We start from the raw sequence: 26,521 nt of genomic DNA, 5'->3' as shown, positions 1-26,521 counted from the left end.
GTCAAACCTGAGCCACAGCAGTGACAATGCCAGATCCTTAATCAGTAGGCCACCAGGGAACCCCAAAAGAAGGATTTTTAAAGGACACAATTCAACCATAACACTCTTTGCAGCTTTGTACTTTTTTATTCATCTTTAAAATAGTTTAGTTCTATATCATTGCTATTTAAAATTTATATTTGTTTGGAGTCCCATTGCGGCTCAGCAGTAACCAACCCAACTAGAATTCATGAGGACACGGGTTCAATCCCTGTGGGTTAAGGATCCAGAATTGTCATGAACTATGCTGAGGTCACAGACGCAGTGCGGATCTGGAATTGTTGTGCTGTGGCTTAGGTACACAGCTGCAGCTCTGACTTAACCCCTAGCCTGGGAACTTCCATATGCTGCAGGTGGATAAATAAATAAAATTTGTATTTGTTTAGTAATTTACAGGTCTAAGCTTTTTTTGAAAAGTGCTCAAAATACCTGGTACCTGGGAGATGAGGTTTAGTGACATGAACTGAAAAGTTCCCAAGCCAGTTAGCAACAAGTGATGCACAAGGCTCCTTGGTGAGGGGAGATGACTGAGTCTAATGGCAACAACATCTGAATTTGCATTGAGTAAAGGAATAGAAGGCAGACAAGGCTGAGTGGTTATGGCCCTTTATAAAGAAACTTGCCAGAGTTCCCATTATGGCGCAGCGGAAAAGAATCCGACTAGGAACCATGAGGCTGCGGGTTCGATCCCTGGCCTCACTCAGTGGGTCAAGGATCTGGCAATGCCGTGAGCTGTGGTGTAGGTCACAGACGCAGCTCAGATCTGGCATTGCTGTGGCTGTGGTGTAGGCTGGTGGCTACAGCTCCGATTAGACCCCTAGCCTGGGAACCTCCATATGCCATGTGTATGGCCCCAAAAAGACAAAAAAGACCAAAAAAAGAAAGAAAGAAACTTGCCTGTAATGGGAAGGGAGGAGCATGACTGGGGACAATACAGAGCAAAGGGAGTGGGAGAATACCGCCTCTTTCGATGGCTGAAGCACCACAGCAGACACTGCTACTGACCTGCCCAATCAATATCTATTCTCCACTCTCAGTCACAGCATCCCACTTTATTCCAAGTGGCAACACGCCCAGCTCACAGGCAAGGGCTCCCACACTGCCTGTCAGTGGGGGGTAACCAAGGAGATAGAATCCAAAGCTGCAGTTTGCCGTCTAGTACAACGCCCTAAGAACAACCCTGATGACTGGGCAGCTGCTGTGCTCCCTTCGGGCTGCTCCCCAAATCCCCCTTTCACCTCCTCACCGTTTCCCTTGACTTCCTTTTGCTTTCTGCTTGGAACAAGCATTTGGACAACGTGGCAGGTTGAAGGAGGAAGCCAGTGCTAAGGATGGTGGGGTAAAGAGTGAAGTAGACGGGGTCCGTTGTGAGGCCAAGAAGTCACCAGGCCACTCTCGAGCAGTCCATTAGGGCGAAAAAAAACCCCTTTATTCTGTTCCACCAACTGCCATTGCTGGCCACACAGAATTTCTACCTGGTAATGCAATCATTTCAAGCTTTCTGTTTCCTTCAAGAAGTTTTGTTTGCCTGTTTTTTTGGCGGCCACCCCAGCCATGAAAGGTCCCAGGCCAGGGACTGAAATGGGGCCACGTCAGGGACCCAAGCCACTGCAGTGACAATGCTGGATCCTTAACCCACTGCGCCACAAGAGAACTTCCTATTCCTGCCTCTCTTGGCTGAGAAAATAGTAACAACAAGGTCATCAGGCGCTAGTACCCTTTAACTCCTGCCTTCACTCCTCCCACCTTAAATTCCCTCCCACCTCACAGACCTTCTGTCCAAGGCCAAGCACTGGACCCAGGCTGGGCTCCTCTCTCCCATCGTCCTGACATCCCTCTCCCTCCACATCAGTCGGGTCTCCCTGTCTCTCCATCCCCGAGACTCAGAGAACTCAATCCCTGCCTTTCAAAAGCCAAACTCCTCCTTACAACCCCAGGATGCCCCTTCACTACCTCCCATTCCCTGTCCTAGGGCTTTCCTTCCTCTCACGCACAGAGCACTCTGTAGGCACCAGCGGCCCTTCCGAGATGCCCATCCGTCACCCACACACACGCCAGCGCCTTTCTGTCCCTCCACTTCCCCGCCAGTGGCGTCCCACCTGCAGGAGCCCCTTCCCCCGAGAGGTTGCTCTCCCCAGCATTCAGCAAACGTGTTCATCCCACCTCTGTGCCCCTTCCTCCTCTCAGGGCTGTCTGTCCTCCGCCCAGGCTGGCCTCCTTCCTCTCTGCTTCTCCTCTTCCTTAAGCGTCAGCGGCTCTAGGCCCGAGGATGGAAAGAGACCAGGAGCTCAGAGGAGCAGCCACGACCTGTCCCAACTCCACACTCAGAGGAGGGGACGGTCCGGGAGAGTGAGATGGCCAGGAAGGGCTCTGTCCTTCAGAGGAGCCAAGGCCAGGGTGCTTCAGGGTTCACCTGGGAGCAGGATGCAGAGGACCGCTTCCCTCCAAATGTCAAGGACCAGTTTCTCCCAAAGCCTTTGTTGGGCGCCCCTGGCCTATGGGCTAAGGCGCCTGCGCAGGGTGGGGCGGGGCGGGGCCTGCTTGAAAGGCGGGGCTTCCGCGTGGAGCAGATAAAAGCTGGAGCCTCTGCCTCCCCACCCACAGGCTCCCTTGTCTCCCAGGTGGAGTCCCTGCAGGGCGTCGTGCTGCACGCAGAGGCTCCCAGTCCCCGACTTCGAGGTAGAGCAGGTGGGTGTCGAGAACCGGAGTTGCGGTCATGGGTGGCTCAGAACAGACTGGCCTGAGGGGAGAGGGGCGTGAAGAAGCACAGACCCCGGGGCCTGGATTCGCTGTCTGAGGAGGGGTTGGGCCTGGGACAGAGGCTGAGGGGCAGGCTGGAGAGGCCTCAGAGAAGCGGGTGCAGCCTGGGCCTCAGCCCCCTCGGCAGTGCGGCTTCTGGCGCTTGGCTCCCGGCACTGGGTCGCCCCGCACCTGCAAGGCCTCATGTCCCCAAGGTGCTGCTGCCTGGGGAGCCTAGACTTGCTCAGCACGACGGGGGCCCGGGCCTCTGCTCCCTGGGTCGGAACACAGGGCAGCACCTCGTGTCCCCATCCCAGGGTGGCTGAAAGAAAAGATAAGGGACCTGCCACCCAGGCTTTTCAGTTGTGATGGGGGACCAGGATGGCTTTCTTCCTCCACAGCACTTTGCAGGGTTGAGTCCAGCTGCCCTTCCCTAACTCCGAACCTTTGTTTTTCAGCCTGGAAAATGGACTCTTCAGGAAACAACCAGACTTGTGAGGGCAGGAACATCGGACCTTTCTTTCCTGTGCCCCCCGTGACCCAGCAGCCTCTCCTGGGTCCCTGGTACCAGAATGCCACCTATAATCCACTCTCCATTCCAGGGGCAGGTAAGGAATCTGAAGCCTCAAAGAGGTTCAATGGGATTAGGGACCCTCCCTGTCAACCAAAGCCTGAAGGTTTTCTTTTTTTTTTTTTTTTTTTTTTTTTGTCTTTTGTCTTTTTGGTTGTTGTTGTTGTTATTGTTGCTATTTCTTGGGCCGCTCCCGCGGCATATGGAGGTTCCCAGGCTAGGGGTTGAATCGGAGCTGTAGCCACCGGCCTACACCAGAGCCACAGCAACGCGGGATCCGAGCCGCGTCTGCAACCTACACCACAGCTCACGGCAACGCCGGATCGTTAACCCACTGAGCAAGGGCAGGGACCGAACCCGCAACCTCATGGTTCCTAGTCGGATTCGTTAACCACTGCGCCACGACGGGAACTCCAGCCTGAAGGTTTTCTAACCCCTTTTTCCACGCCTCCCTTCCTCGCCCTGTGCTGACACCAAAGAGATGGTGGCAGCACCGTGGGGCAGTGTTTGTAGTCCAGGGTCACAGGAAACACTTGAATTCTAGCTTCATGCCAGTGACTCTGCTGACTCTGCTGAATACTACACATGGGTTCTCGCATTTGACCACAACAAGCCATGGGCGAGGCAGCATTGCTGTCCTTGATTCCACATGAGGGACTGAGGCTCCCAGTCAGTGACCAGCCCAGGGTCACACAGCAGTCCAACCAGAGTCTCCTCATGCTCTGAGAGCAGGCTGCTTGGCAGAGGTACCTTAGAGCTCCTCGTCCCTGTAATTTCTTCTACAAGGCCTAAAGGTTCTAAAAGCTCTTATGGGGAGGTCTGAAAAGTCCTTTGGAGGAAGACTGACAAGTGATACTTGAAAATGTTTGGAGGGAGTTCCTGTCATGGCCCAGTGGAATCTGACTAGGAACCCTGAGGTTATGGGTTCGATCCCTGGCCTTGCTCAGTGGGTTAAGGATCTGGCATTGCCGTGATCTTTGGTGTAGGTCACAGATGCGGCTCGGATCCCGCGTTGCTGTGGTTCTGGCGTAGGCCGGCGGCTACAGCTCCGATTCAACCCCTAGCCTGGGAACCTATATATGCCACGGGTTCGGCCGTAAAAAGGACAAAAAGACCAAAAGAAAAAAAGAAAATGTTTGGCGGGTAGATGTCTGGGATATTTCATTCAGTCCATGATGGGCAGAGGCTTTAGGCAGGGTGGTGCAGGGGCCTTAGGCAGGCAGGCGGCTCCATGGAGTGTTTCCCCCCTCTCACACCTCCCAGTAGGAAGATAATGTTCAACTTGCTCTTTGTGTATCCTGCTGTAGGTGAAGCATGTTGTTTATATTATGAAGCTTTCCAAGTAGAAAACTAGGTGTAATAAGGAGAGCTTTTGAATTTATCTATCAGTCAATATTCTCAGCTAATAGTACACACAGCTTAAGCAAAAGGGAGTTGTGCCAGCTTATGGCCTGTGAACTACAATTTCTATCTTTGAATTCACAGGCTGAGTTGCTATATCTCTTCCATACCTTTAAGGTTTATATTATTTGTCCTGTAGATAAGATCTGACTCAAATTTTACTCAGAAAAAAATGTATAGGCTTTACTGTCTTCAGAAACCTGTAATTTTAGGATTTAAGGCATTTCTCCTTGGCTCTATACAGATCAGTCCCCTACAGGTTTTGTGTTCTTACAAGTTGTGATTGTACCAGGATTGGGGGTAGCAGTTTTCCCTGTAATCTCACTACTGTGAAAGATCTGAGTTCTGATACATTAGCTTTTTACTGTTTTAGGAGTGAGTGACTTCCAGGCATTTTATATGTCCAGTATCTAGAAGACTGCCACCTTAAAATATTAAGACAGGCAGCACACAGTACTATAGGAATGAACTAGAGGGATAAGGGAGTTCCCGTCATAGCTCGGAGGTAACGAATCTGACTGGTATCTATCTGGTATCTATGAGGATGCAGGTTCGATCCCTGGCCTTGATCAGGGGATTAAGGATCTGGCATTGCTCTGGATGTTGCAGAGGCCAGCAGCTGCAGCGCCAATTCAACCCCTTGCCTGGGAACTTCCATATGCCGTGGGTACAGCCCTAAAAAAAAGAAAAAAAGAAAAAAAAGAGAGGGATGAATTATGTCCTTATAAATAAGCTGATTTCAATAACTCTTTAACTTCCCTTTGCCTCAGGTTTGTCTTCTACACAATAAGTTGAATTTGATGTTTTTTGGGATTGGCCAACATTTGCCAATTTCCCCTTACCCTGTGTCTGTTAACTGCCATTCTACTGTTTCTGTGATTTTATTTTTTTTTAGCTTTTACATAAGATACTGTACAGCATTTGCCTTTCTCTGTCCAACTGATTTTTCTTAGCAAAATGCCAAGGTCTGTTGGCAGGATTCTCATTTTTAATTCATTAGGCTTTGATAGCTGTGAAGAAGGATGGATCTTCCAGAAAAGGGAAGAGACATTGCATTATGTGGAGGAACCCACCTACAGCCAGGTCCTTACTGGATCACCTACATCTTAATAAGATGATATAGAAGAATCTAGATAGATTAAAAACCGAGGTGCTTTTTGCCATCCTTGGGAATGTGGTCGTTGTTCTTCATTATCCTGACAGGCAATGATAAGCCATTTAAATCCCGCAACTGCAACTGGAGTAAGGATCAGGGGATTGTACTGAAAGAATGTTCTGGAGTTCCTGTAAACAATCTGACTAGTATCTATGATTCGAGGACACAGGTTAAATCCCTGACCTTGCCCATTGGATTAAGAATCTGTTGCCCATTGGATTAAGAATCTGTTGCCCATTGGATTAAGAATCTGTTGCGTGAGCTGTGGTGTAGGTTGCAGATGTGGCTTGGATCTGACATTGCTGAGGCTGTGGTGTAGGCAGCTACAGCTCCAATTTGACCCCTAGCTTGGGAACCTCCATATGCCCTGGGTATGGCCCTAAAAAGACAAAAAGACAAAAAAAAAAAAAAAAAAAAAAAAAAGATTGTTCTGGGAGCAAAATGGATTATAGACCTGTGAGATGTGTGGGAGGCAGGTTAAGAAAGTTGTTAGTAGTTTGCATTTAAAAATGGGGGAAGTTTCTGTCATGGCGCAGCAGAAATGAATCCAACTAGGAATCATGAGGTTGCAGGTTCAATCCCTGGCCTTGCTCAGTGGGTTAAGGATCCATTGCTGCTGTGGGCTGTGGTGTAGTTCGCAGACTCAGCTCAGATCTGGTGTTTCAGTGGCTCTGGCGTAGGCCAGTGGCTACAGCTCCAATTAGACCCCTAGTCTGGGAACCTCTGCATGCTCCAAGTGCAGCCCTAAGAGGACGAAAGACAAAATAAAGTAAAATAAAATAAAATAAAAGGGGGACTTCCCATCATGGCTCAGCAGAACTGAATCTGACTAGCATCCATGAGGACGCAGGTTCAATCCCTGGCCTCATGCTCAGTGGGTTAAGGATCCAAGGATCCAGTGTTGCCATGAGCTGTGGTGTAGGTCACAGACACGGCTCTTTGGATCTAGTGTAGCTGTGGCTGTGGTGTAGGCTGGTGGCTACAGCTCCAATTGAACCCCTAGCCTGGGAACCTCCATATGCCATGGGTATAGCCCTAAAAAGACCAAGAAAATGGGAAAACTTTTAAGTCGTTTGCATTGGTAGCTGAAGAGGTAACAGAAGACTAGGTGGGGAGTTCCCATTGTGGCTCAGCAGAAATGAATCTGACTAGCATCCATGAGAACAGAGGTTCAATCCCTGGCCTCACTCAGTGGGTTAAGGATCTGGCATTGCTGTGGGTGGGTAAGCCAATAGCTACAGCTTTGATTTGACCCCTAGCCTGGGAACCTCCATATGCCATGGGTGCCATGGGTACAGCTCTAAAAACACTAAAAAAAAAAAAAAAAAAAAAAAAAAAAAAAAGACTAGGTGATAGTCCTTTTGGTGGATTGGAACAGTTGTGTCTCTGCAGGTGTGCACTGGCTGAATGTTGTGACTGGCTGCAGGAGACAAAATGGCTAACCATCCCTTTCTCTTTCTAGGTTTCACAAACGGAAGTCTGTATTTTCCATATCCCATGGTGTTCATTGAGTATCCTGGCTTCCTCGTCCCTCAGTCCCCATTGCCCACTGCTCTTAACCAAAGACCCATAGTCCCTCTGTTTTATAGCATGGCACCACAATACGGTGGCCACTGCGAAAGAATGAAAACAAAAGACACACAAACAGAAACTGAACCTCAACAGGACGAAAACTTGAATGAAAATGAAGACATGCCCTCAGAAGGGGACAGCCGTGACATAGGAAGGGTGACCAGTAACCCTCCGGATACATTTTCCCCTGAGAATGTAGGTGAAAAGAAAGAGGTAGAGAGCAGTAGCTACCCTGAGGGGCATGTTCCCTCCCCTACCTGGTTGGCCCAGGTCGACAAAGTAGATGGGACCACTCAGGGTGACACGAAGCAGTGCTGTGCTGCACAATCTGGCCAATCCCCTGAGTCTGCATCAGAAAGCAGTATAAAGGGACCAGTGTGCCCGTGGTGGAAATACGAGGACCTCTATGTGTATGATTGTGATGATTATGAAAGCCTCTATGAGGGGGGTTCTACCTCCCCAACAATGTCCCCACATTCCCCGCTGCTAAACAAAGAAGCTGAGAGTGTACAGCTCAAACAATACTCTCAGGAAATGCCCTCTGGAGGTGACCTTCATAGCCTCCCCAAGGGTTCTCGTTATTCCTTCCCGCCGCCCATGCTGTATAAAGTCAATGAGGGCATCCAGTGTGATGCAGAGCAGAAGGAGAGTGGGAACCAGGATGAAGATGAGTATGAAGAGGAGGTAGAGAATAACTATGAGGACCACGGGTTCTCCCCTCCTTGGTCAGCCCAGCTCAGCACAGTTGATGAGGGCATCCAGTGCGACATGGATAAGGATGCAGAGCAGAAGGAGAGTGGGAACCAGGATGAAGATGAAGATGAGGAAGAGATTAACTCTGAGGAGCACAGTGTCTCCCCTACCTGGGAGGGCCAATTCAGTGAAGTGGATGAGGGCATCCAGTATGGTGTGAGTTGGTTTGAGTCACAGCTAGAGACGTATCCCCACCAGATGCCCTCCAGAGGGAAAGAGACATTGCCAGACTGCCAAGCCAAGAGATCATGGAGAAAACCAGTCGTGAATAGGAAATTAGGTCCAGATGAAGAGCGCATGAAAGATGAGACTGGGGAGGCGTCTAAAGAGAACTTCAAAAGGAGTGAAAAGATTAAAAAGACAGTGAGAGGCAGGAAGCTGAAAGACCAGGGCAGCTTCTCCAATGTTAAGACAGTCTGTTTGTTGAAGAAAAGTGCTGCCTTGAACATGGTGATTCCTGAGGATTCAGGAGACTCTGAGTTGGAAGAGGAAGGTGAGGATGAAATGGATGAGGTCGAATGCCTCCTTGAAGAAGTGAGTCTGCAGAGCCCTCTGACAGCTTCCAAAGGAAGGTCTTATCAGAAGGCTGGGAGGATGCTCAGGGTGCCCCCTGAGAGCGCTCTCCCTCCCCAGCTTATTGCCTGGCCCACGAGAAATAAGTACAAGCTGCTGCAAGTTCGTGGTGGATATGAGCGCATCCCTGAGGTGTATCAGTCGGAACCACGGGATGGCTGTGAGAGCAGCGGTGACAGGCTCCGAAGCAAACACACCATGGCCAGGCTGAAAGGCCTGGAGTCCAGGAGAACCTCCCACAAATGACTGGAATGAGACTAGTGGGCTCATATCCTATTTGGTTGTCTGTGACCATTCTCTACTGGGTCCTGGATGCAAAGTCAAAAATCACTATTTCTCTGTTTTGAAAGTATATTTTCACTTAAGTTGTAGGTGCCCACATTCATGGGATTTGCGAAGAGAACCCCGCTCTAGACTTCTTTTGTTCTATGAAATTGCAGTGTAATCTGAAAGAGCGCTCTAGCAGAAGATGAGCTGGATGAGCTGGGTGGTGGCACTAAGGGGAGTTGGACTGGGACAGTCAGGAGGAGATAGATCTAGCTCGATTGCTAGGAATGGCCGGTCCGTGTGAGGGCACAGAATTTTAACAGATTTGGGAATCTGTGGTTTGAAGAAACAGGAAGTTTGGAGTGGGAGTGGAGACAGTAGCACGAGCTCAAGTGGCGGCCAGGGCAGGGTTCAGGTTGAGACCATCCTGCCAAAGGGAGACTTGTGAGGAACTGAGAAAGGCTAAGAAAGGGGTGAAGTCAGGTAGTGTTTCTCTTCACTTACAGATTTGTATCCCGTAGGCGATAAGGGGTTAATCCAGGCTAAGTAGAGAAATGAGACAAATGTGCTGTAGAAATCTTGAACCTATTGAATTTTATAACAGGAATTAGAGTGGAGAGTGACTAGATGGCGAAAATTCTGTATAAATTCAGTTTTATTCAATAAAAAGTACTGTAATTCAACAAAACAAAGTGGTGATTGTCCTGCCTCAGATATATTCGTCCCTTACACTCCCCATCTTTTCTTTTCACCCACTGGGCTTAACCATTAGCTCTGGAGAACCAGAGCATAGCCTGTCATGAAATTATGTCTAAGTCATCTCAAAATCCAACCATTGTTCCTTTGGGTGTTTTCTTGATCATTGGAAGCAGTTTTAAGTTTTGCCCCAACAGGCTCTGAGAATGGTCAGAATGGTACATGAATTAAGGGAGTTCCCTGGTGGCTTAGCGGGTTGAGGGTCCAGCATTGTCACTGCTATGGCATGGGTTCAATTCCTGCCCTGTGAACTTCCCACATGCCACCAGCACTGACCAAAAAATAAAAACATTAAGGCAATTTCTTTTTTTTTCTTTTTTTTTTTTTTTTTTTTTTTTTTGGTCTTTTTAGGGCCGAATCCGGGGCATATGGAGGTTCCCAGGCTAGCGGTCAAATTGGAGCTGTAGCTGCCAGCCTACACCACAGCCACAACAATGTGGGATCCAAGCCACATCTGTGACCACAGCTCATGGCAATGCCAGATCTTTAACCCACTGAGCAAGGCCAGAGATCAAACCTAAGTCCTCATGGGTACTAGCCCGGTTCGTTAAACGCTGAGCCACAATGGGAACTCCTAGGGCAATTTTAAGACTTTTATATTTCCAGGAGTTCCCATCGTGGCTCAGTGGTTAACAAATCCGACTAGGAACCATGAGGTTGCGGGTTCGATCCCTGGCCTTGCTCAGTGGGTTAAGGATCTGGCATTGCCGTGAGCTGTGGTGTAGGCCGGCGGCTACAGCTCCGATTGGACCCCTAGCCTGGGAACCTCCATATGCTGCAGGAGCAGCCCTAGAAAAGGCAAAAAAAAAAAAAAAAAAAAAAAACTTTATATTTCCAAGTGTGAAAATTCATTTTACTTCCCACCTCAACATATACCCAGCCCATGGTCTACCCCGTGTCAGAGCACTATGACCCCAAGCAAAAATGCCAACCACTTGAGAGATGCCCAAACTTAAATATTATCCTCTCCTACTACCAAGTTTACAAGGAGACATCAAAGTACAAAAATTCAATCTCTTTGCAAATCGAAATCCAAAAATATTAAAGTCCATTACAGTTGAGAACCAAAACTAATATCCCTTGTCTTGGTCAGTTAAAAGACCAAAGTTCAGCTTTTTTTTTTTTTTTTTGGTCTTTTTTAGGGCTGCACCCACAGCACATGGAGGTTCCTAGGCTAGGGGTCTAATTGGAGGTATTGTCTCTGGCCTACGCCACTGCCACAGCAACGCCAGATCCAAGCTGAGTCTGCGACCTATACCACAGCTCACAGCAATGCTGGACCCTTAACCGGCAAGGCCAGGGATCGAACCCGCAACCTCATGGTTCCTAGTAGGATTCGTTAACCACTGCGCCACGGCAGGAACTCCAGTTCAGCATTTTTAAATGAAAGGTCCACCAGTCTTCCCCAATTCTTCTGCTCAGTCTTAATCACAGAGGGATTTGATGCATGGGTGAAGACAGGGTGCTTCAGCAGCCACAGCTTGGACTGTCGCTCATGGAAAAGTTTGTATTTCTTATAGGGTTACATTAGACATGATTAAATCAGATATTAAATAGGTCTCACTTTAAAAACTGAGATATAATTCATGTACCCTAAAATCCACCCTTTTAAAAGGTATAGTGCAGGAGGTACTGTTGTGGCACAGCAGAAATAAATCTGACTAGGAACCATGAGGTTGCAGGTTCAATCCCTGGCCTCTCTCAGTGGGTTAAGGATCCAGCATTGACATGAGCCCTGGTATAGGTCACAGATGCAGCTTGGATCTGCCGTTGCTGTGGCTGTGGCATAGGCCGGCAGCTGTAGCTCCGATTAGACCCCTAGCCTGGGAACTTCCACAGGCTGCAGGTGTGGCCCTAAAAGGCAAAAAAAAAAAAAAGAAAGAAAGAAAGAAAAGAAAGAAATATTTAGAAAACAGGCTACTGTAGGCCTTGCTTCTCTTGAGAAGTGTATAAGTTTTTGATGCTTCTGACACACTGATTCACTGGAATTCACAAAAATATATTTTGAGGTATTGCTTCATTTATTGAAAAACAAGTTTAGTGGGGAAGAGATCTAGTAAATATATTTTGAATTAGGAAGAAATTTTATGTTTAGAAATCATGTAAGAGACAATTATATTCCTTTTTATTGGAAAGGAAAGCCATTCATACCAGAATGCAAAAATTATGCTGCCTTTATTTGGTTGTTAGAAAAGTTGTTTCCTTTTTCGTATTGTGGTACTCAAAACAGCAAACCATCCTGTTCTTTCTTCATTGCCTCTGCATTAGTTTGCTAAAACTGCCACACCAAATACTACAGATTAGGTAGGTAAATGACAGTATTTTATTTTCTCAGAGTTCTGGTCTATAAGTAAAAGCTCAAGGCATTCGCAGGTTTAGGATGTTTTTGTTTGTTTTTGTCTTTTTTTTTTTTTTTTAGGGCTGCACCAACAGCATATGGAGGTTCCCAGGCTAAGGGTCGAATTGGAGCCGCAGCTGCTGGCCTACACCACAGCCACAGCAGTGCCAGACTCAAGCCACGTCTGCGACCTACACCACAGCTCACAGCAACTCAGGATCCTTAACCCACTGAGGGAGGCCAGGGATGGAACCTGCGTCCTCATGGATGCTAGTCGAGTTTGTTAACCACTGAGCCACCATGGAAACTCCTACAAGGTGTCAGCAGGTTTAGTTCCTTCTTGAGGCTTCTCCAGGATTTGCAGATCTCCAATACATGATCTTTCTTGGTACTTACATATGTCTGTGTCCTTAATCTCATTTTCTTAAAGAGCCGCAAATTGTGCTGGATTAGGCCAACCATATGATCTCGTTTTACCTTAATTTCCTCATTAAAAGCCCTAATTCCATATATAGTCCCTGGCTGAGGTCCTGGGGGTTTGAAATTAATAGAAGGGTTTTTTTCCCCTACAAATTTAGCTTTTTATTAGCCCCCTCTTTTTTTGGGGGGGGTATATGGGGAGATTGAGGGGGGAGTTCCCCCGGCCAGAGCTCAAACCCAAGCCACAGCAGTGACAATGCCAAATCCTTAACCACTAGGCCACCAGGGAACTTCAACAGAAGAATTTGAAAAGGACACAATTCGATCATAACACTCTTCGCAGTTGTGTATTTTTTTTTTTTTTTTTTTTGTCTTTTGTCTTTTTGTTGTTGTTGCTATTTCTTGGGCCGCTCCCTCGGCATATGGAGGTTCCCAGGCTAGGGGTTGAATCAGAGCTATAGCCACCGGCCTACGCCAGAGCCACAGCAACGCAGGATCCGAGCCGCGTCTGCAACCTACACCACAGCTCACGGCAACGCCGGATCATTAACCCACTGAGCAAGGGCAGGGACCGAACCTGCAACCTCATGGTTCCTAGTCGGATTCGTTAACCACTGCGCCACGACGGGAACTCCGCAGTTGTGTATTTTTTTATTCATCTTTAAAAGAGTTTAGTTCTTGGAGGTTAACGATCGTGGCGCAGTGGTTAACAATTCCGACTAGGAACCATGAGGCTACGGGTTCGATCCCTGGCCTCGCTCAGTGGGTTAAGGATCCAGCATTGCCATGAGCTGTGATGTGGGTGACAGACGCGGCTCAGGTCCCATGTTGCTGTGGCTCTGGCATAGGCCGGCAGCTACAGCTCCAATTAGACCCCTAGCCTGGGAACCTCCATATGCTGTGGGAGCGGCTCAAGAAAACACAAAAAGACAAAAAAAATAAATAAATAAAAAATAAGAGTTTAGTTCTATATCACTGCTATTGAAAATTTGTATTTGTTTAATAATTTACAGGCCGAAGCTTTTTTTTTTGCTCAAAATACCTGGTACCTGGGAGATGAGGTTTAGTGATATGAACTGAAAAGTTCCCATGCCAGTTAGCAACAAGTGATGCACAAGGCTCCTCGGTGAGGGGAGATGAGTGAGTCTAATGGCAACAACATCTGAATTTGCACTGAGTGAAGGACTAGAAAGCAGACAAGGCTGAGTGCTTATGGCCCTATGTAAAGAAACTGGCCTGTGATGGGAAGGGAGGAGCATGACTGGGGACAATACAGAGCAAAGGGAGTGGGAGAATACCGCCTCTTTCGATGGCTGAAGCACCACAGCAGACACTGCTACTGACCTGCCCAATCAATATCTATTCTCCACTCTCAGTCACAGCATCCCACTTTATTCCAAGTGGCAACACGCCCAGCTCACAGGCAAGGGCTCCCACACTGCCTGTCAGCGGGGGGTAACCAAGGAGATAGAATCCAAAGCTGCAGTTTGCCCTCTAGTACAACGCCCTAAGAACAACCCTGATGACTGGGCAGCTGCTGTGCTCCCTTCGGGCTGCTCCCCAAATCCCCCTTTCACCTCCTCACCGTTTCCCTTGATTTCCTTTTGCTTTCTGCTTGGAACAAGCATTTGGACAACGTGGCAGGTTGAAGGAGGAAGCCAGTGCTAAGGATGGTGGGGTAAAGAGTGAAGTAGACGGGGTCCGTTGTGAGGCCAAGAAGTCACCAGGCCAGCTCTCGGGCAGTCCATTAGGGCGAAAAAAGAACCCTTTATTCTGTTCCACCAACGGCCATTGCTGGCCACACACAATTTCTACCTGGTAATGCAATCATTTCAAGCTTTCTGTGCTTCCAAGAAGTTTTGTTTGCTTGTTTTTTTTGGCGGCCACCCCAGCATATGAAAGGTCCCAGGCCAGGGACTGAAATGGGGCCACATCAGGGACCCAAGCCACTGCAGTGACAATGCTAGATCCTTAACCCACTGCGCCACAAGAGAACTTCCTATTCCTGCCTCTCTTGGCTGAGAAAATAGTAACAACAAGGTCATCAGGCGCTAGTACCCTTTAACTCCTGCCTTCACTCCTCCCACCTTAAATTCCCTCCCACCTCATAGACCTTCTGTCCAAGGCCAAGCACTGGACCCAGGCTGGGCTCCTCTCTCCCATCGTCCTGACATCCCTCTCCCTCCACATCAGTCATGTCTCCCTGTCTCTCCATCCCCGAGACACACAGAACTCAATCCCCGTCTTTCAAAAGCTAAACTCTTCCTTACAACCCCAGGACTCCCCTTCACGACTGTCCTATGGCTTTCCTTCCTCTCACACGCAGAGCACTCTGCAGGTGCCAGCGGCCCTTCCGAGATGCCCGTCCGTCACCCACACACACTCCCGTGCCTGTCTGTCCCCCCACTTTCCCCACCAATGGCGTCCCACCTGCAGGAGCCCATTCCCCTGAGATGTCAGACCCTAAGCCAGGGCGCCCCAGGGTTCACCCTAGAGCAGGGTGCAAAGGACTGCTTCCTTCCACCCATCTCAGGACCAGCTTCTCCCAGGGCCTTTGGCGGGAGTGCCTGGCCCGAGGGCTCCCACAGGGCGCATGCGCGGGTGCGGTGGGCGGGGCAGGACTGGGCAGGGAGTGGCAGGGCGGGGCAGGGAGTGGGTGGGCGGGGCAGGGAGTGGGTGGGCGGGGCAGGGAGTGGCAGGGCGGGGCAGGGAGTGGCAGGGCGGGGCGGCGGGGGCGGGGTCTGCATGAGAGACAGCAAGGGCTTGTCCCCGCCCCTAAAGCGCTTATATAGAGGCCGGAGCCTTTCCGGAAACCATTTGTTCTCCCGTCTCCTAGACTCTTCCAGCGCACCTGGTACACAACCACAGAGGCTCCAGAGACTTCGAGGTAGAGCAAGTACGGGTCTAGAATGGGAGTGCGGGTCGTGCAGGTTATGCGGGTCGTGTGTGTCGTGTGGGGCTCGGGAACAGACTGGCTTGTGGGGAGGGGGGTGTGAGGAGACCCAGAGACCTGGGCCTGGATTCCCAAACCGAGGAGGGGTTGGGCCTGGGGCAGAAGCTGCGGAGCAGGCTGGAGAGGCCTCAGAGAAGGGGCATGCCGCCTGGGCCTCAGTCCCCTCATCAGTGCAGCCTCCAGGAGAGGCCCCTGGTGTTTGGTGCCAGGCACTGGGTTGCCCCGTGTCTCCAAGGCTTCATATCCCCAAGGGGCTGCTGCCTGGGGAGCCTTGACTTGCTCAGCACAACAGGGGCCTGGACCTCTGCTCCCTGCTCCGTGACACAGGGCAGCACCCTGTGTTCCCACCCCCAAGGAGCTGGAGGAGAAGGTAAGCGACCTGCCACCCAGGCTCTCACTTCCTGGCCAGGGATCAGAGTCTAGCTGCAGTCTCGACCTCAGCTGCAGCTGGGCAATGGCGGATCCTTAACCTACTGAGTGGATCCACATCCTCATGGATACCAGTCCGGGTTCGTTACTGCGGAGCCACAACAGGAACTCCTATTCCTGCCTCTCTTGGCTGAGAAAATAGTAACAACAAGGTCATCAGGCGCTAGTACCCTTTAACTCCTGCCTTCACTCCTCCCACCTTAAATTCCCTCCCACCTCATAGACCTTCTGTCCAAGGCCAAGCACTGGACCCAGGCTGGGCTCCTCTCTCCCATCGTCCTGACATCCCTCTCCCTCCACATCAGTCGTGTCTCCCTGTCTCTCCATCCCCGAGACACACAGAACTCAATCCCCGTCTTTCAAAAGCCAAACTCCTCCTTACAACCCCAGGACGCCCCTTCACTACCTCCCATTCCCTGTCCTAGGGCTTTCCTTCCTCTCACGCACAGAGCACTCTGTAGGCGCCAGCGGCCCTTCCGAGATGCCCATCCGTCACCCACACACACGCCAGCGCCTTTCGGTCCCTCCACTTCCCCGCCAGTGGCGTCCCACCTGCAGGAGCCCCTTCCCCCGAGAGGTTGCTCTCCCCAGCATTCAGCAAACGTGTTCATCCCACCTCTGTGCCCCTTCCTCCCCTCAGGGCTGTCTGTCCTCCGCCCAGGCTGGCCTCCTTCCTCTCTGCTTCTCCTCTTCCTTAAGCGTCAGCGGCTCTAGGCCCGAGGATGGAAAGAGACCAGGAGCTCAGAGGAGCAGCCACGACCTGTGTCCTAACTGCACACTCAGAGGAGGGGACGGTCCGGGAGAGTGAGATGGCCAGGAAGGGCTCTGTCCTTCAGAGGAGCCAAGGCCAGGGTGCTTCAGGGTTCACCTGGGAGCAGGATGCAGAGGACTGCTTCCCTCCAAAAGTCAAGGACCAGTTTCTTCCAGAGCCTTTGTTGGGCGCCCCAGGCCTATGGGCTAAGGCGCCTGCGCAGGGTGGCAGGGTGGGGTGGGGCGGGGCCTGCTTGAAAGGCGGGGCTTCCGCGTGGAGCAGATAAAAGCTGGAGCCTCTTCCTCCCCACCCACAGGCTCTCTTGTCTCCGAGGTGGAGAGGTGGAGTCCAGACACAGGGCGTCGAGCTGCACGCAGAGGCTCCCAGTCCCCGACTTCGAGGTAGAGCAGGTGGGTGTCGAGAACCGGAGTTGCGGTCATGGGTGGCTCAGAACAGACTGGCCTGAGGGGAGAGGGGCGTGAAGAAGCACAGACCCCGGGGCCTGGATTCGCTGTCTGAGGAGGGGTTGGGCCTGGGACAGAGGCTGAGGGGCAGGCTGGAGAGGCCTCAGAGAAGCGGGTGCAGCCTGGGCCTCAGCCCCCTCGGCAGTGCGGCTTTTGGCGCTTGGCGCCCGGCACTGGGTCGCCCCGCACCTGCAGGGCCTCATGTCCCCAAGGTGCTGCTGCCTGGGGAGCCTAGACTTGCTCAGCACGACGGGGGCCCGGGCCTCTGCTCCCTGGGTCGGAACACAGGGCAGCACCTCGTGTCCCCATCCCAGGGTGGCTGAAAGAAAAGATAAGGGACCTGCCACCCAGGCTTTTCAGTTGTGATGGGGGACCAGGATGGCTTTCTTCCTCCACAGCACTTTGCAGGGTTGAGTCCTGCTGCCCTTCCCTAACTCCGAACCTTTGTTTTTCAGCCTGGAAAATGGACTCTTCAGGAAACAACCAGACTTGTGAGGGCAGGAACATCGGACCTTTCTTTCCTGTGCCCCCCGTGACCCAGCAGCCTCTCCTGGGTCCCTGGTACCAGAATCCCACCTATAACCCACTCTCCATTCCAGGGGCAGGTAAGGAATCTGAAGCCTCAAAGAGGTTCAGTGGGATTAGGGACCCTCCCTGTCAACCAAAGCCTGAAGGTTTTCTAACCCCTTTTTCCATGCCTCCCTTCCTCGCCCTGTGCTGACACCAAAGAGATGGTGGCAGCACCGTGGGGCAGTGTTTGTAGTCCAGGGTCGCAGGAAACACTTGAATTCTAGCTTCATGCCAGTGACTCTGCTGAATACTACACATGGGTTCTCGCATTTGACCACAACAAGCCGTGGGTGAGGTAGCGTTGCTGTCCTTGCTTCCACATGAGGGACTGAGGCTCCCAGTCAGTGACTGGCTCAGGGTCACACAGCAGTCTAGCCAGAGTCTCCTCATGCTCTGAGACCAGCTGCTTGGCAGAGGTACCTTAGAGCTCCTCGTCCCTGTAATTTCTTCTACAAGGCCTAAAGGTTCTAAAAGCTCTTATGGGGAGGTCTGAAAAGTCCTTTGGAGGAAGACTGACAAGTGAGACTTGAAAATGTTTGGAGGGCGTTCCTGTCATGGCCCAGTGGAATCTGACTAGGAACCATGAGGTTGTGGGTTTAATCCCTGGCCTTGCTCAGTGGGTTAACGATCCGGCGTTGCCGTGAGCTGTGGTGTAGGTCACAGATGCGGCTCGGATCCCGAGTTGCTGTGGTTCTGGCGTAGGCCGGCAGCAACAGCTCCGATTCAACCCCTAGCCTGGGAACCTATATATGCCACAGGTTTGGCCGTAAAAAAGACAAAAAGACCAAAAGAAAAAAAGAAAATGTTTGGCGGATAGATGTCTGGGATATTTCATTCAGTCCATGGTGGGCAGAGGCTTTAGGCAGGGTGGGGCAGGGGCCTTAGGCAGGCAGGGGGCTCCATGGGGTGATTCCCCCCTCTCACACCTCCCAGTAGGAAGATAATGTTCAACTTGCTCTTTTTGTATCCTGCTGTAGGCGAAGCATGTTGTTTATATTATGCAACTTCTCCTATTTGAAAACTAGGTGTAATAAGGAAGGCTTTTGAATTTGTTAATCCCTGTGTTCAGCTGAATAGTAGTCATAGGCTGAACAAGAGGGAGCTGCGCCAGCTTAAGGCCTGTGACCTACCATTAATTCTTCACTGTGTCTCTATCTGGTAGATGGAGGACTAGCACCTCCACATGGCCAGTTCTTTCAAGAAATCTTTTCTATGAACGTTGGCTCTGTCTCTGGAGTTTCCCTAATTAGTACTGATTTTGAAATGCTGTTTTGAAATTATGTGAGGAAGAGTCTGAGTACAATGACTGGGAAGTTTCTGAGAGGAAGAAATTCACATTAAAACAGGTTCTTCCACACCCTTAAGGTTTACATTATTTATCCTTTCCAGTTGGGGTTTAGGAGAATTAAAGGGCTCAATTCTGGGAGAAGGAATAAGATTTGACAAGATTTTACAGAGAAAAAAATTTATAGGATTAATTGTCTTCTGAAACCTGGAATTTCAGAATTGAAGCCCCTTTGGATTGGCTGTGTGCAGATTGAGCCCCCGCAGGTTTTGTGTTCTTGTAAATTGTGATTGTTCTAGAATTGGAGGTAGCAGTTTTTCCCTGTAACTTCACTGCTGTGAATGATCTACGAGTTCGGTACAAGAGCTTTTTACTGTTTTAGGAGTAAGTGACTTCCAGGCATTTTACATATCCAGAATCTGAAAAGCTACCACCGTAAAATATTGACATGCAACACACAGTGCTATAGGATTGAAATAGAGGGATTAATTATGTTCTTATAAATGGGGCTGAGTTCAGTAACTGCTTAACTTATCTTTGCATCAGCTTTGTTTTCTATATAAGATGATTTTGAGGGTTTTTTTGGAATTGGCCAGCATTTCCCCATTTCTCCACACCCTGTGCCTGTTAACTGCCATTCTACTACTGTTTCTGTGATTTTATTTTTTCCAGATTTTACCTAAGAGATTGTTCAGCATTTGCCTTTCTCCAACTGATTTTTCTTAGCAAAATGCCTCAAGTTCCATCCATCTGTTGGCAAGATTCTCTATTTTTTCAGCTGCCTCAGCAGCATATAGAAGTTCCCAGGCCAAGAATCAAATCCAAGCCCTGGAGATGTGACCTATGCCACAGCAGCAGCAACTCTGATCCTTAATCCACTGCACCAGGCCAGGGATTGAACCAGCACCTTCACAGAGACAAGCTGGCTCATTAACTCACTGTGCCACAGCCGGAACCCCAGGATTCTCTTTTTTTAAAGGATTAGGCTCTGGTAGCAGTTTGGTAGCAGGGAAAGGAGGATGTTTCAGAAAAGGGAAGACTCCACCTATGTCTAGGTCCTTATTTTATCACTTACATCTTAATGAGATGATGCAGAGAAAATACAGATATGAATGTGTGGTCATTGTTCTTCATTATCCTGATAAACATCAGGATATTGATAAACCAATGGTAAACCATTCAAATGGTGCAACTGAAGTGAGAATCAGGGGATTATTCAGAAAGATTGTTTTGGGAGCAAAATGGACTATAGATCTGTGAGATATGTGAGAGACAGATTAAGAAAGTTAGCAGGTATTCATTTAAAAATGGGAAGACTTTTAAGCCACTTGCTTTGGTAACTGAAGAAGTAACAGAAGACTAGGTGATAGTCCTTTTGGTGGATTGGAACAGTTGTGTCTCTGCAGGTGTGCACTGGCTGAATGTTGTGACTGGCTGCAGGAGACAAAATGGCTAACCATCCCTTTCTCTTTCTAGGTTTCACAAATGGAAGTCTGTATTTTCCATGTCCCATGGTGTTCATTGAGTATCCTGGCTTCCTCGTCCCTCAGTCCCCATTGCCCACTGCTCTTAACCAAAGACCCATAGTCCCTCTGTTTTATAGCATGGCACCACAATACGGTGGCCACTGCGAAAGAATGAAAACAAAAGACACACAAACAGAAACTGAACCTCAACAGGACGAAAACTTGAATGAAAATGAAGACATGCCCTCAGAAGGGGACAGCCGTGACATAGGAAGGGTGACCAGTAACCCTCCGGATACATTCTCCCCTGAGAATGTAGGTGAAAAGAAAGAGGTAGAGAGCAGTAGCTACCCTGAGGGGCATGTTCCCTCCCCTACCAGGTTGGCCCAGGTCGACAAAGTAGATGGGACCACTCAGGGTGACACGAAGCAGTGCTGTGTTGCACAATCTGGCCAATCCCCTGAGTCTGCATCAGAAAGCAGTAAAGGACCATGGTGGAGATATAGTGACTCCTTTGAATCTGATGATGATGATAATTATTCTGATAGCTCTGAGGAGTACTATTTTCATTCCCCTGTAATGTCTGCCCCTACCCCCTTGCCAAGTGAAGTAGGTGAGGGTGTACAACTCCAGGAAAAGCCCCAGCAAATGCCCTCTGGAGGTGAATCTCATAGCCTCTGTGAGAGATGTCATTCCTCCCCTCCATCCACTGTGTACAGAGTCAGTGAGGGCGTCCAGTGCAACATGGATAAGGATGCAGAGCAGAAGGAGAGTGGGAACCAGGATGAAGATGAGTATGAAGAGGAGGTAGAGAATAACTATGAGGACCACGGTTTCTCCGGTTTCTCCCCTCCCTGGTCGGCCCAGCTCAGCACAGTTGATGAGGGCGTCCAGTGCAACATGGATAAGGATGCAGAGCAGAAGGAGAGTGGGAACCAGGATGAAGATGAGTATGAAGAGGAGGTAGAGAATAACTATGAGGAGCTTGGTTTCTCCCCTCCTTGGTCGGCCCAGCTCAGCACAGTTGATGAGGGCATCCAGTGCAACATGGATAAGGATGCAGAGCAGAAGGAGAGTGGGAACCAGGATGAAGATGAGTATGAAGAGGAGGTAGAGAATAACTATGAGGACCACGGGTTCTCCCCTCCCTGGTCGGCCCAGCTCAGCACAGTTGATGAGGGCATCCAGTGCGACATGGATAAGGATGCAGAGCAGAAGGAGAGTGGGAACCAGGATGAAGATGAGGAAGAGATTAACTCTGAGGAGCACAGTGTCTCCCCTACCTGGGAGGGCCAATTCAGTGAAGTGGATGAGGGCATCCAGTATGGTGTGAGTTGGTTTGAGTCACAGCTAGAGACGTATCCCCACCAGATGCCCTCCAGAGGGAAAGAGACATTGCCAGACTGCCAAGCCAAGAGATCATGGAGAAAACCAGTCGTGAATAGGAAATTAGGTCCAGATGAAGAGCGCATGAAAGATGAGACTGGGGAGGCGTCTAAAGAGAACTTCAAAAGGAGTGAAAAGATTAAAAAGACAGTGAGAGGCAGGAAGCTGAAAGACCAGGGCAGCTTCTCCAATGTTAAGACAGTCTGTTTGGTGAAGAAAAGTGCTGCCTTGAACATGGTGATTCCTGAGGATTCAGGAGACTCTGAGTTGGAAGAGGAAGGTGAGGATGAAATGGATGAGGTCGAATGCCTCCTTGAAGAAGTGAGTCTGCAGAGCCCTCTGACAGCTTCCAAAGGAAGGTCTTATCAGAAGGCTGGGAGGATGCTCAGGGTGCCCCCTGAGAGCGCTCTCCCTCCCCAGCTTATTGCCTGGCCCACGAGAAATAAGTATAAGCTGCTGCAAGTTCATGGTGGATATGAGCGCATCCCTGAGGTGTATCAGTCGGAACCACGGGATGGCTGTGAGAGCAGCGGTGACAGGCTCCGAAGCAAACACACCATGGCCAGGCTGAAAGGCCTGGAGTCCAGGAGAACCTCCCACAAATGACTGGAATGAGACTAGTGGGCTCATATCCTATTTGGTTGTCTGTGACCATTCTCTACTGGGTCCTGGATGCAAAGTCAAAAATCACTATTTCTCTGTTTTGAAAGTATATTTTCACTTAAGTTGTAGGTGCCCACATTCATGGGATTTGCGAAGAGAACCCCGCTCTAGACTTCTTTTGTTCTATGAAATTGCAGTGTAATCTGAAAGAGCGCTCTAGCAGAAGATGAGCTGGATGAGCTGGGTGGTGGCACTAAGGGGAGTTGGACTGGGACAGTCAGGAGGAGGTAGATCTAGCTCGATTGCTAGGAATGGCCGGTCCGTGTGAGGGCACAGAATTTTAACAGATTTGGGAATCTGTGGTTTGAAGAAACAGGAAGTTTGGAGTGGGAGTGGAGACAGTAGCACGAGCTCAAGTGGACGGCCGGGGCAGGGTTCAGGTTGAGACCATCCTGCCAAAGGGAGACTTGTGAGGAACTGAGAAAGGCTAAGAAAGGGGTGAAGTCGGGTAGTGTTTCTCTTCACTTACAGATTTGTATCCCGTAGGCGATAAGGGGCTAATCCAGGCTAAGCAGAGAAATGAGACAAATATGCTGTAGAAATCTTGAACCTATAGAATTTTATAACAGGAATTAGAGTGGAGAGTGACTAGATGGCGAAAATTCTGTATAAATTCAGTTTTATTCAATAAAAAGTACTGTAATTCAACAAAACAAAGTGGTGATTGTCCTGCCTCAGATATATTCGTCCCTTACACTCCCCATCTTTTCTTTTCACCCACTGGGCTTAACCATTAGCTCTGGAGAACCAGAGCATAGCCTGTCATGAAATTATGTCTAAGTCATCTCAAAATCCAACCATTGTTCCTTTGGGTGTTTTCTTGATCATTGGAAGCAGTTTAAGTTTTGCCCCAACAGGCTCTGAGAATGGTCAGAATGGTACATGAATTAAGGGAGTTCCCTGGTGGCTTAGCGGGTTGAGGGTCCAGCATTGTCACTGCTATGACATGGGTTCAATTCCTGCCCTGTGAACTTCCCACATGCCACCAGCACTGACCAAAAAATAAAAACATTAAGGCAATTTCTTTTTTTTTTTTTTTTTTTGGTCTTTTTAGGGCCAAATCCGGGGCATATGGAGGTCCCCAGGCTAGCGGTCAAATTGGAGCTGTAGCTGCCAGCCTACACCACAGCCACGACAATGTGGGATCCAAGCCACATCTGTGACCACAGCTCATGGCAATGCCAGATCTTTAACCCACTGAGCAAGGCCAGAGATCAAACCTAAGTCCTCATGGGTACTAGCCCGGTTCGTTAAACGCTGAGCCACAATGGGAACTCCTAGGGCAATTTTAAGACTTTTATATTTCCAGGAGTTCCCGTCGTGGCTCAGTGGTTAACAAATCCGACTAGGAACCATGAGGTTGCGGGTTCGGTCCCTGGCCTTGCTCAGTGGGTTAAGGATCTGGCATTGCCGTGAGCTGTGGTGTAGGCCGGCGGCTACAGCTCCGATTGGACCCCTAGCCTGGGAACCTCCATATGCTGCAGGAGCAGCCCTAGAAAAGGCAAAAAGACAAAAAAAAAAAAAACTTTATATTTCCAAGTGTGAAAATTTATTTTACTTCCCACCTCAACATATACCCAGTCCATGGTCTACCCTGTGTCAGAGCACTATGACCCCAAGCAAAAATGCCAACCACTTGAGAGATGCCCAAACTTAAATATTATCCTCTCCTACTACCAAGTTTACAAGGAGACATCAAAGTACAAAAATTCAATCTCTTTGCAAATCGAAATCCAAAAATATTAAAGTCCACTACAGTTGAGATCCAAAACTAATATCCCTTGTCTTGGTGAGTTAAAAGACCAAAGTTCAGCTTTTTTTTTTGGTCTTTTTGCCTTTTCTAGGGCTGCACCCACAGCACATGGAGGTTCCCAGGCTAGGGGTCTAATTGGAGGTATTGTCTCTGGCCTACGCCACAGCCACAGCAACGCCAGATCCAAGCTGAGTCTGCGACCTATACCACAGCTCACAGCAATGCTGGACCCTTAACCGGCAAGGCCAGGGATCAAACCCGCAACTTCATGGTTCCTAGTTGGATTCGTTAACCACTGCGCCACGGCAGGAACTCCAGTTCAGCATTTTTAAATGAAAGGTCCACCAGTCTTCCCCCAATTCTTCTGCTCAGTCTTAATCACAGAGGGATTTGATGCATGGGTGAAGATAGGGTACTTCAGCAGCCACAGCTTGGACTGTCGCTCATGGAAAAGTTTGTATTTCTTATAGGGTTACATTAGACATGATTAAATCAGATATTAAATAGGTCTCACTTTAAAAACTGAGATATAATTCATGTACCCTAAAATCCACCCTTTTAAAAGGTATAGTGCAGGAGGTACTGTTGTGGCACAGCAGAAATGAATCTGACTAGGAACCATGAGGTTGTGTGTTCAATCCCTGGCCTCTCTCAGTGGGTTAAGGATCCAGCATTGACATGAGCCCTGGTGTAGGTCACAGATGCAGCTTGGATCTGCCATTGCTGTGGCTGTGGCATAGGCCGGCAGCTGTAGCTCCCATTAGACCCCTAGCCTGGGAACTTCCATATGCTGCAGGTGTGGCCCTAAAAGGCAAAAAAAAAAAAAAAAGAAAAGAAAGAAATATTTAGAAAACAGGCTACTGTAGGCCTTGCTTCTCTTGAGAAGTGTATAAGTTTTTGATGCTTCTGACACACTGATTCACTGGAATTCACAAAAATATATTTTGAGGTATTGCTTCATTTATTGAAAAACAGGTTTAGTGGGGAAGAGATCTAGTAAATATATTTTGAATTAGGAAGAAATTTTATGTTTAGAAATCATGTAAGAGACAATTATATTCCTTTTTATTGGAAAGGAAAGCCATTCATACCAGAATGCAAAAATTATGCTGCCTTTATTTGGTTCTTAGAAAAGTTGTTTCCTTTTTCCTATTGTGGTCCTCAAAACAGCAAACCATCCTGTTCTTTCTTCATTGCCTCTGCATTAGTTTGCTAAAACTGCCACACCAAATACTACAGATTAGGTGGGTAAATGACAGTACTTTATTTTCTCAGAGTTCTGGTCTAGAAGTAAAAGCTCAAGGCATCCGAAGGTTTAGGATGTTTTTGTTTGTTTTCGTCTTTTTTTTTTTTTTTAGGGCTGCACCAACAGCATATGGAGGTTCCCAGGCTAAGGGTCGAATTGGAGCCGCAGCTGCTGGCCTACACCACAGCCACAGCAGTGCCAGACTCAAGCCACGTCTGCGACCTACACCACAGCTCACAGCAACTCAGGATCCTTAACCCACTGAGGGAGGCCAGGGATGGAACCTGCGTCCTCATGGATGCTAGTCGGGTTTGTTAACCACTGAGCCACCATGGAAACTCCTACAAGGTGTCAGCAGGTTTAGTTCCTTCTTGAGGCTTCTCCAGGATTTGCAGATCTCCAATACATGATCTTTCTTGGTACTTACATATGTCTGTGTCCTTAATCTCATTTTCTTAAAGAACCGCAAATTGTGCTGGATTAGGCCAACCATATGATCTCGTTTTACCTTAATTTCCTCATTAAAAGCCCTAATTCCATATATAGTCCCTGGCTGAGGTCCTGGGGGTTTGAAATTAATAGAAGGGTTTTTTTCCCCTACAAATTTAGCTTTTTATTAGCCCCCTCTTTTTTGGGGGGGGGGAATATGGGGAGATTGAGGGGGGAGTTCCCCCGGCCAGAGCTCAAACCCAAGCCACAGCAGTGACAATGCCAAATCCTTAACCACTAGGCCACCAGGGAACTTCAACAGAAGAATTTGAAAAGGACACAATTCGATCATAACACTCTTCGCAGTTGTGTATTTTTTTATTCATCTTTAAAAGAGTTTAGTTCTTGGAGGTTAACGATCGTGGCGCAGTGGTTAACAATTCCGACTAGGAACCATGAGGCTGTGGGTTCGATCCCTGGCCTCGCTCAGTGGGTTAAGGATCCAGCATTGCCATGAGCTGTGATGTGGGTGACAGACGCG

The 26,521-nt window shown here is 49.0% G+C and overlaps 2 protein-coding genes across 2 annotated transcripts; both read left to right on the top strand.

Moving 5' to 3' along the window:
* Positions 1–2,393: 2,393 nt before the first annotated feature.
* Positions 2,394–9,752, top strand: LOC100624681 (uncharacterized). The gene is made up of 3 exons (XM_021078740.2): positions 2,394–2,727; positions 3,237–3,386; positions 7,369–9,752. Exons 1-3 carry the CDS (start codon positions 2,394–2,396, stop codon positions 9,048–9,050), a joined length of 2,166 nt encoding a protein of 721 aa, XP_020934399.2. The 3' UTR covers positions 9,051–9,752.
* Positions 9,753–15,003: 5,251 nt separating this feature from the next.
* LOC146395034 (uncharacterized) lies at positions 15,004–22,521 on the top strand. Its single transcript, XM_085005579.1, has 7 exons — positions 15,004–15,186; positions 15,422–15,481; positions 15,866–15,908; positions 16,667–16,950; positions 17,035–17,128; positions 17,638–17,787; positions 20,514–22,521. The coding sequence occupies exons 1-7, from the start codon at positions 15,004–15,006 to the stop codon at positions 22,493–22,495; spliced, it is 2,796 nt and encodes a 931-aa protein (XP_084861705.1). The 3' UTR covers positions 22,496–22,521.
* The last annotated feature ends 4,000 nt before the right edge of the window (positions 22,522–26,521 follow it).

Source organism: Sus scrofa, chromosome 18, assembly GCF_054392235.1.
Source record: "Sus scrofa isolate SSC_HxYL_T2T_F1_AM1 chromosome 18, Sscrofa_HxYL_maternal_Yorkshire_Landrace_v2.0, whole genome shotgun sequence".
Taxonomy (NCBI): Eukaryota; Metazoa; Chordata; class Mammalia; order Artiodactyla; family Suidae; genus Sus; species Sus scrofa.
This window is presented reverse-complemented; position numbering and strand designations above follow the sequence as displayed.

Bases quoted from the DNA above. Each gene is read 5' to 3' on its own strand.
- LOC100624681 (XM_021078740.2), top strand. From the start codon at position 2,394: ATGGCCAGGAAGGGCTCTGTCCTTCAGAGGAGCCAAGGCCAGGGTGCT. The intron at 2,728-3,236 runs GTGGGTGTCGAG...TTTGTTTTTCAG, and splicing joins CCGACTTCGAGGTAGAGCAG to CCTGGAAAATGGACTCTTCA. The intron at 3,387-7,368 runs GTAAGGAATCTG...TTCTCTTTCTAG, and splicing joins ACTCTCCATTCCAGGGGCAG to GTTTCACAAACGGAAGTCTG.
- LOC146395034 (XM_085005579.1), top strand. From the start codon at position 15,004: ATGGCGTCCCACCTGCAGGAGCCCATTCCCCTGAGATGTCAGACCCTA. The intron at 16,951-17,034 runs GTGGGGTGGGGC...CCCCACCCACAG, and splicing joins CGCCTGCGCAGGGTGGCAGG to GCTCTCTTGTCTCCGAGGTG. The intron at 17,788-20,513 runs GTAAGGAATCTG...TTCTCTTTCTAG, and splicing joins ACTCTCCATTCCAGGGGCAG to GTTTCACAAATGGAAGTCTG.